General features: G+C 48.0%; 2 protein-coding genes across 9 annotated transcripts in view; both read left to right on the top strand.

Moving 5' to 3' along the window:
• Slc25a44 (solute carrier family 25 member 44) overlaps positions 1-748 on the top strand; it is a 13588-nt gene extending 12840 nt beyond the window's left edge. For 3 of the 6 annotated variants that reach the window (XM_050166405.1, XM_050166406.1, XM_050166407.1), the window contains exon 4: positions 505-748. In XM_050166405.1, coding sequence (XP_050022362.1) covers positions 505-696 — 192 coding nt within the window. In that variant the 3' untranslated portion in view covers positions 697-748. The remainder of the gene's footprint in view (positions 1-504) is intronic. The other 3 variants (XR_007596026.1, XM_050166409.1, XM_050166410.1) reach the window with 3 other exon arrangements.
• Positions 749-2783: 2035 nt separating this feature from the next.
• Positions 2784-9603, top strand: part of Pmf1 (polyamine modulated factor 1) — a 26567-nt gene continuing 19747 nt past the window's right edge. For all 3 annotated transcript variants that reach the window (XM_050166413.1, XM_050166412.1, XM_050166414.1), the window contains exon 1: positions 2784-3281. In XM_050166413.1, the coding sequence (XP_050022370.1) occupies positions 3130-3281 (152 nt within the window). In that variant the 5' untranslated portion in view covers positions 2784-3129. The remainder of the gene's footprint in view (positions 3282-9603) is intronic.

Below are 9603 nucleotides of genomic sequence, written 5' to 3'. Positions count from 1 at the left end.
TCCACCTGCCTCTGCCTCCTCAGTGCTGGGATTAAAGGCGTGTGCCACCATGCCTGGCTCTGTGGTTGGTATTACTTTTTTTTTTTTTAATTAATTAATTTATTTATTTTTTATATATACAATACTCTGCCTGTGTGTATGCCTACAGGCCAGAAGAGGGCACCAGACCCCATTACAGATGGTTGTGAGCCACCATGTGGTTGCTGGGAATTGAACTCAGGACCTTTGGAAGAGCAGGCAATGCTCTTAACCACTGAGCCATCTCTCCAGCCCCAGTATTACTTTTTCTTGCTTGTGACACAGGGTCTATTATCACCATTTTCTATGTGAGGAAAATGGGGTAGGAAGGGTTAAGTGAACTCAGGTAGTCTGTCACCAGAGCTTGGAGGAAGTCACTACTGTCCTAGAAGCAGAGTTCCCACTTGAGTCTTGATGCACAGTGTGGGTGAGTAGAGCAGTTGTGACGGAGACAGCTGGTGGCCCTTACTGTGGTGACTCTTCCAGGTTGAAGGCAAGAGCTCCATCATCCTGACCTTCAGACAGCTGATGGCAGAAGAGGGGCCTTGGGGCCTCATGAAGGGCCTCTCTGCTCGAATCATCTCGGCTACACCCTCTACTATCGTCATCGTGGTGGGCTACGAGAGCCTCAAGAAACTCAGCCTCCGACCTGAGCTGGTGGACTCAAGACACTGGTAGCCAATGGCGGACAGAAAGGCTGTGGTTTCACACATTCTTCTGGGCCAGGGTAGAGCAGGGAGGAGAGTATCCTTGTGAATGCCACCACGACACACCCATCCTGCTTCTGGCCCTCTGACCTCTCTGGGACAAGACGAGAAACTTTGGACGGCTCTTGCTGAGGAGATTCTGTGCTGGCTTCCTTGTTCCCAGATCTGGGCCCCTCACTAGGTCCTCATACTCAGTCACGGCCTGAAGATCAACCTCCACAGGACCCTGCTGGCCCCTCGCTGATGCCCCTCTCTCTGTGTCTGCCCCTCAGGCCTGGAGAAGAGCTGCTATAGTTTGCTTGTCCCCTGCTTTTCCATCGTGAGACTTTTAAGTCCTGACAGCTTCAGGCCTACTGTCAGAAGCCCTCCTCGGAGAAGTGGAAGACTGTGACGTCGATCCCAGTTCTTTATCCCTTTATTTCTTATGCTTGCTTAAATTTGGGACCCAGTTGTCCACTGGACTACTCTGCTTTGCCCTGCCTTTGGGGACAAATGGGGGCAGGGCATTCTGCAGGGCGTTCGTCTTCTCTGGGAGCTACTAAGATGGAGAAACGCCAAGGCTTCATTTGGTTCGCATAGTTGAACATCTGTGAAGCAGGCAACTAGTCCTGACAGCATTGGGTCTACTGTCAGAAGCCCTCCTCGGATAAGTGGAAAACTGTGACATGGATCCCAGTTCTTTATCTTCCCTTTCCTTTTAGGTCTGGGACCCTGAAGACAAGAATGGGCTGTTAGCCTCCACTGGGACTACAGTGGAGGGCGCAGTCCTAAGTGGATCAAACTTACACTGGAACATTTCCCTGAAGCCAGGTTGAGAAAGCCACTGGCTTGGCAAGTAATGAAAGGTGTGTGTTCTTCACTGCTCTCTCCTCAGGCCAGCTGAGCCGAGCCCCGGAGGCAGCAGTGGAACCGCTGAGCCCCAGGCAGCAATGCCACTTACATACCTGTCCCCCAGATGAACAACAGGTGTCTCCCAGCGGGACTCTGGAATATGAACTGCCCTTGTTTTTCTTGTCCTTGGTTGTGAAGTATCATCCTAGTCACGGTACCCTGTGGTGGCAGCAGAAGAAAGAACAGTCAGGAAGACACCCAAGACCAGGCCCACTTCAGTGACCAGCCTCATACTGCCAGAATTGTTGATGCTCCCGCAGGGGCTTCTTCCCAGCCTCCACCAAGGCTATCCAGAGAAACATGACCCGTGGAGTGGGAAGAAGGCGGTCAAACTGCCTACTTAAGATGATGGCCTGGGTGATGCTTTCAACCTTTTTTAGTGGTCCCATGCCTTGGGAAACGTCATGGTGCCAATCTGGAAGGTGCTAGCTAACTGAAGCCTTCTCGTTTCTCACGGCTGCTCCACATTCTTCCATCCTGAGTAGGAGCCATCTCTCTACTGACCTCTGTAGTCTATTCTCGTTTCCTCTTGAACTTTACTTTTATTGGTCTCAGCATATCAGTTGTTTTGAGACTTTGAGATGGAGCCTCAGACTTGTCCTAGGCTGGGTTTGATTCACTTTGTAGCAGAGGATGACCTTGAACTCTTGAACCCCCCCACCCCACCTCCTGAGTTTACTGTGTGCTGCTAGGCCTCACTTCCTGCACTTTATTGCTAGAGCCCCCCAATTTTGTCCATAGTCATCTGAAGGGCAGAGCCCACAGATCATTTTAAATCTTTTTACTCCTCACATCCACCCAAGTACTGTCGATACAATGGAAGCAAGGACCCCCACACCACAAGCTTTTCCGAGCGTGAGCGTGACTTCTCGAGTCAGTCTCTCGGGTGCGGACACCACGAGAGGGTCCTGCTTCTCACGCCTTAGGTTATTTCTTCCTCCTGACTTCATAATTTTTTCTTTCTTTTTTTGACAGGGTTTCTCTGACTTCATTTTCTTGTGCAATGTGTAGTCTCTCCCGCTCCTGTCGCTTCTCCTCCCTCTCCTTAGGCACCCTGTCCTGACCCCTACTTTCTTACCCGAAGTCAGGGACTAGAATGGGCCAGTGGGCGCCCGTCTTCCCAAAACTGGAGAGCAAGACAGCCAGAAATTTCAACCTGTTGGTCCATAACCTATTTTAGAAACTCGAAGACTGGAAAACATGGGGAAGAAAATGCGCTTAAGCATTTGATAAAAATGGACTATTGAGGATATTAGCTGTGAATATTCGCTGTTGCACTGTATGAAATCTTTGAAATGTAATTAAAAGTTTTTATTGAGGCCCCAAACTTCAGCTTGAGAACGTTTTTCCAGTCCGAGAACTAAATTATTCAAGGCACGACGTGTCCCTGACCCACCGCCTCTGGCAATTGCCCCGCCCCATCCGGTACGGTGACGGGCATTTTTTTTCTCCAATCAGAGGTCCTGGTGGGAGGGGCTGCGGGGCCATTTCATTTTGGCGGTTCGGTTTCAACATGGCTGACGTGAGCCATAGTAATGAGGCTGTGGAAAAGGGGCCCGAGGGCTTCTCTCCAGAATCTGTGCCAGTTGACACGACCATCTCCAGGGTGGAACTCCTTGACACTATACTGGACACTTTTCTCCAGAAACTAGTCGCCGCCAGGAGGTAGGTGGAGACCCTTGGTGGCGGGAGGGTTTGTCCTCGGGTCGTAAATCCCGCGAGATCTGGCTGGCACGGTCACGTGGGGCATCCTAGTATGGTTGAATCTGGCGTCTCTGCAAAAGCCTAGGACTTGGGTTTTCCCCTGGCTTAACCTGCAGAGGATGAGAAGGAAGTCGCAGGCTTGCTCCCGCAAGGCGACCGCCACAGGGCTGCTGGGGTGCGTTCCTGGACGCCTGGCGCGCCGGGTGGAAGGCGCGGGCGGATGCGAGGGCTAAACGGATGGTCCTAAGGAGGAACTTTCGGCTGTCGACCTTCACTTCATGAGTCTTCAAATGAAATGAAATGGCTCAGTGGTTAAGAGTGCTTGCTGCTCTTCTAAAGAACCCAAGTTCAGGTCCTAGCGCTCCGGTCAGGCGACTTGTAATTAATTTCCTGTAACCCTAGCTCCAGGGGATCTGACACCAACCTCAGACCTCCAGCATCAGCGCAGCTGTGGCAGATAAGCACACATACGCATAAAAAGCAAGTCTTTATATATATAGACTATTTGAGGCAGGGTCTCAATAAACTGTCCCAGCTTGTCTTGGACTCTGATGCCCCTCGCGCAGTCCCTGAGGTGAAAGGCCCGCCTCACACCTGCTTGCAGAGCATTCTTGTGGTCTGCCTCTTACCGCAAACATCTTTGTGCTTCCTCTGTGTTTGGTGCCACGGGTATGATAAAGCAGTCAAGTTACTACTGATGGCTAGTCTGTAACGAGATAATCACAGGGCTTGGCAACACAATGAGCAGATGAGTTAGTGCGAGGGTGATGCGGCACAGAGTACTGGGCGAGATAAGAGGGTGACGCGCTGAGGAAGTGATATGCAGCTGCAATTGGAAAGATGGGAAAGAAGTAGATTTTTGAAAAATAAAGTTAATCAGATCTTTATGGTAGAGATGTCCTTGCCTGCAGGTCAGAGGGGGAGTGAAATCAGGCCGACATTCTCAACTAGAGCCCGGTTTTGCATTACAATTTTTTTTTAAAAAGATTTCTTTTTCATAGGTATGAGTGGTTTGCTTGTATGTTTGTATGCACATGTGTTCCTGATGCCCTTGGAGGCCAAAGAGAGCCTCAGGTCTCCTGGTACTAGAGTTATTGATGATTGTAAGCCTCCATATTGGTTCTGGGAAGCAAACCTGGGTTCTCTGTGAGAGCAACCAGTATTCTTAATGACTGGGCTGTTTTCCAGCCTCCATGGCAGTTTGATAAAACAGTCTGTAAATATTTTATGTGCATTACACACTCACCATGTTCCCAGCCAAAGTCCCTTCCTTGTTTAGTTTTCCAAACTCTGATCTCCTCAAAACCCTACTATTTGGCTTAAGTTATTTATAGTACAAATAATCATTGCCAGTGCTGGTCCCGAACTCTCAGAGTTGCTGGATATACAACAGTGACTGAGACCAATGTCCTGCTTTTGTGGAGTGGACATGGGCGGGCATGGTGGTACACACTTGTAACCCCAGCACGTGGAGAATGGAGGCAGGAGAGAAGAGTGGAAGGGCTGTGTGGTCCCAGTTGGTGTTGGGAATGACAAAAAAGGTTTTTCCATGAGGCAAGATGTCTTTGACCCCACACAGGGTGCACCTGTTGTTGAATCAGGGCCATTTTTGTTATAGACCAAGGAGAGCTGGAGAGGGAAGTACAAGTCTGTGTGCAGATGTATTGTGGATGCTAATCTGAGTGTTCTCAACCTTGGCTACTGTAAAAATAGAAGATTCCTGGACTCACGGATTCCTGTGCCTCAGCAGTTGGGTTTTTTTAAATATTTATTATGTATACAATATTCTGTCTGTGTGTATGTCTGCAGGCCAGAAGAGGGCACCAGACCTCATTACAGATGGTTGTGAGCCACCATGTGGTTGCTGGGAATTGAACTCAGGACCTTTGGAAAAACAGGCAATGCTCTTAATCACTGAGCCTTCTCTCCAGCCCCCAGCAGTTGGGTTTTAAGGAGCTGGCAGAGTCCAGAAACTTTTCAGTCTCTAAAGAAGATGATGTTTGGGGGCTGGAGAAATGGCTCAGAGGTTAAGGACACTGATTACTCTTCTAGGGGTCCTGAGTTCAAGTCTCAGCAACTACATGGTGGCTCACAACCATCTGTAATGATATCTGGTGCCCTCTTCTGGCCTGCAGGTGCACATGCAGACAGAACACTGTATACATAATAAATAAATCTGAAAAAACAAAAGAACGAAGAAGGTGATGTTTAACAATGTGTTGTCAGAAAGCCCCTCAACACAAAGGTCAGAAACCCAAGACTGAGTGTCCTGTTAGTTCACATATCCTTTGGTTGTGTTAGCTTTCTGTCTCTGTAATAAAAGCCAGAGATCCCTGAGAAAGAAGGGTTTGTTCTCACTCACACTTTAGGGGTTTCAGTCCACAATTGCTTTGGCTTATATCAAACTGGGAAGCAGCTCAGCTGTTAGCAGCCAGAAGGAAGAAGGGGCCATAGTCCCAATATCCTTTTCAGCCATCTAGCCCCAGTGAGCTAACTTCCTTCTACTGGGCTCACTCCACCCAGTTCCACCACCTTCGAGTAGCAAAGCCTGGAGGCCAGACTTTGAATACACGGCCCTTAGGGGTCACTTGCTATTCAAACTATGATAGTCCACCTTCCTCTCAGACAGAGTCAGACTCTCGGAGGTACGGCCTGGGTCACAGTGTTTATTCTGCCTGACGCTCATGAATAGCGCATGCTGATACTCAAGATAAATCAGGAGATAAAGGAGCCTCTGTTCATCTCCTGAATGCCAGACCTCTGTCTCCAGCAAGGTGTCCCATACAGCAGCCCAGCTCTGTGTGGATTACCCTCTTCTTTTCCTGAGTCTGGTACATGGTTCAGGGTTCTGCTGTCTAACCACCTTCCAGGCCTGCTCGGGAGTTCACACTGGCCATTCCTGCATTTCTAATCTCATTTCCAGTCTTGCCACCACTGTCAGTTACTGGATGCAGCATCAGACTCTACACAGTCTTCTGGCCTCAGTCGTATCTACACCCTCCAGTACACATGGTTTCATCTTTAACCTCAGGCCTACATAGGAGTGCCAAGCAAGTGCCTCAGACTTGACACTTTTTCCCCCTAATGTTTTCTCACTTAGAACATTCTCCTTGGTTAAATAGACACTCCAGTTGGTCTCAATATAGAAAGGACTCAGTAAATGTTACTTACTTTCTTACTTTTTGAAAAAATAGTTTATTAATTGAACTGCTCAGGAGAGTGGGTTGGAGAGTAACTAGAGAATTCCAGTAGTCATTTACAAATTCAGATTTTTCTTTTTTTTTTTTTTTTGGTTTTTCGAGACAGGGTTTCTCTGTAGCTTTGGTGCCTGTCCTGGAACTAGCTCTTGTAGACCAGGCTGGCCTCAAACTCCCAGAGATCTGCCTGCCTCTGCCTCCCGAGTGCTGGGATTAAAGGCATCTGCCACCACCACCTGGCCAGATTTATTTCTTTTTGAGACAGTCTTGCTATTTAACCCAAGCTGGCTCAAACTTAGAATCCTCCTGCGGCTTCAGCCTTCAGAGTCTTGGGCTCTAGACTCATAGGATGGGTGCAGCTATTTGGGTTCCTGGCTTCCCTCCTCCCAACTCTTCCAAGCTTTTAAAAGTCTTCAGTTTCAAGGGCAAAGTGCTTTTATCTGTGACAGAAGTTGTCACACACTGTTCCTCATGCCAGTCACCTAACGGGTCTGGGGGTCTGTGTGGGGTCCTCTGGTGGCCCAGATGACCAGAAGACAGAAAGCAACAGAAAAGTCAGCATGCTGGGGTCCACCCAAAATGGCATTGACCCCAGGGGAGGGTGAGCATCCCTTTTTAAGCCTGCTTAGGAGAATTGCAATTGTGGTTAAGAGTACTCTGAAGTGATTGGGTATAGACCCTTACTGGTACAGGAATTGTTTTATGATTGGCTCATGACATCTGGTCGGCAACTGTGGTTGCCGTGTCAGGGGTCTGTTTGACTGAAAATAGCAAGAACAGCTCCTGCTTGTGACTGGGTAGGACCCTGATTGTCTATCAGACTGGACGTATCTCCTAAGGGTCTGGTTGAAGCCAGACGTGAGTCAACATAGCATGGTAGTAGGTCTTAGCAAACTGGCCCTGGTCTCTTCATTCACCCCTTGAGTTGAAACATAAGTCAAATCTTTAAACGTAATGGGCTGTATATCATTTGTAGGCAGGGGCGTGTATTGGCTGTGAAGGACCATTGGCTTAATTGCTCCACACATTCTTTTATAATACAGAGAAGTGTATTAACTATACGAGGCCCAGAAATTGGAGCGAACAGTAGGATTAATAGGGATCCTGCCAATGTGGTTATTAAGGTGGTGGCCATGGGGACTGCAAGAACTAGGTTTCATACCAGTTAGAACTGTTCCTCCATTGTTTTTTTCTATCCTGTAACCTTTTGTGCACCAGGGACAGAGGAGGAGATTCTTTTATCACCCCTGAGTGATTAGCATAAAAGCAACATTGTTCTAGGGCCAGGCATAGTCCTCCCTGTTGTAAGAGGAGGAGGTCTACTCTCCAGCGGTTTCTGCTAAAGAACTGAGGGATGATCTAAATGAGAAATAGATTTTTCCAGCTCAGCCAGCTCTCGATCAGTCAGGGCACCTAAAGTTCTGTGATTTTCATGCTGTAACACAAGGACAGTAGTAACTATTCTGGCCACCCCAGCTGTCCTTAGAGCCACCAAAGTGGGAGTCGGGTGTTGTGGAGCGCCGCTGTTGAGTAGGGAAAGGTGACTAGGTGGGTTGTCATGCGCTCAGCCAAGTAATAAAGAACTCGGGGAAATTTGAACAAGGATAAAAAACCCTTGTTTTGTTGTGGTATCTGGGTGTGAGAACATGGGGTAAGTTCTGTGGAGCATGCCTACCAGGTGCCTTCAGGTGGTAACAGGTGGTAGGCATGCTGATAATAAAGCAGTGGAGTTGCAGAGGGCCAGATAAGCCACCAGGATGGACATGTTAGATGGCAGGATACAAAGGCCAGTCCTGCAGACCGATCCTACTATAAGCTTGGGGTGGGTTCCCCATGGGCAGGTCGTGTGGGAAGAAGTTCCATGTCTGAAGAGATGACTGCTATGTCCTTGTAGTAAGGAGGAGACAGGTGTAGACAAAACCAACAGGTCTGGGTCCAGTTTGACTGAAAATTATTTAGGTAATTGCATGTAGCCGATAGGAGAGCAACAGCTTGATTAATTGGTCCTTGGGGCTGAGAGAAAGCCTTAGTATGACATTATTAAGGGGGCTGACTGTTGATGTGGGAGTCCCCTCTGTGGTGTTGCTTGTATTGATTATTATCCCAAGCAGCACAATAGAATTGTCCTGGTCCCCTGCAGGTGCAGGTGGCTGGTCCAGAACAAACATAGAATTTGATAGCTTTAGGCAGGCCTTTAAGTATCGTCTATGACACCCATAACCTGCAGAGCAGTCATAAGACAGGGTCTTTCCGTGGAGACCAGTGTTTCCATGTAGACCAGGCCATCTGGGCAAGATCACAGAGATCTACTGAGAACATGGGGGAAATAAGTACCCAGGATGCATGGGATGTAAGGTTGGAGATGATATGTCCATCCCCAGTATCAGAAAGAACCCAGCTAGCTAATGTTCTGTGGTTGGGGGATTGGGGGCTAATTTTGCCAATGGAAAAGAGAGCCAGAAGCAAACCAGAGTAAGGGCAGGGTCCTTAGTTTTAAGGGGTCCGTTGGGTGTAGGAGACTTTCTATTTGCTGGCAGAGTCGTCTGCTCAACAGACTTAAAATGAGAGTGATGAATCCATATCTTGATCCCTTTGACTTTTTCAAGATGTTATTTTTTTCTGCTGTATAGTACCTCATTGTGTAAATTTACCACATTTTCCTTATCCATTCTTTGGTCGAGGGGCATTTAGGTTGTTTCCAGGTTCTGGCTATGACAAACAAAGCTGCTATGAACATAGTTGAGCACATGTCCTTGTGGCACAACTGAGCATCCTTTGGATATATTCCCAAAAGTAGGTATTACTGGGCCTTGAGGAAGGTTGTTTCCTAATTTTCTGAGAAATTGCCACACTGACATCCAAAGGGGTTGGACCAGCTTGCATTCCCACTAGCAATGCAGGGGTGTTCCCTTTTCCCCACAACCTCTCCAGCATAAGTTGTCATCAGTGTTTTTGATCTTGGCCATTCTTACAGGTGTAAGATGGAATCTCAGGGTTGTTTTGATTTGCATTTCTCTGATGACTAAGGATGTTGAAATTTCCTTAAGTATCTTTCAGCCATTTTAGATTCCTCTGTTGAGAGTTCT

This window comes from Alexandromys fortis, unplaced genomic scaffold, assembly GCF_014885135.2.
Source record: "Alexandromys fortis isolate MF-2015 unplaced genomic scaffold, M_Fortis_MF-2015_v1.1 scaffold_152, whole genome shotgun sequence".
Classification (NCBI taxonomy): domain Eukaryota; kingdom Metazoa; phylum Chordata; class Mammalia; order Rodentia; family Cricetidae; genus Alexandromys; species Alexandromys fortis.
Note: the sequence above shows the minus strand (reverse complement) of the source record. Positions and strands in the feature narration are given on the sequence as shown.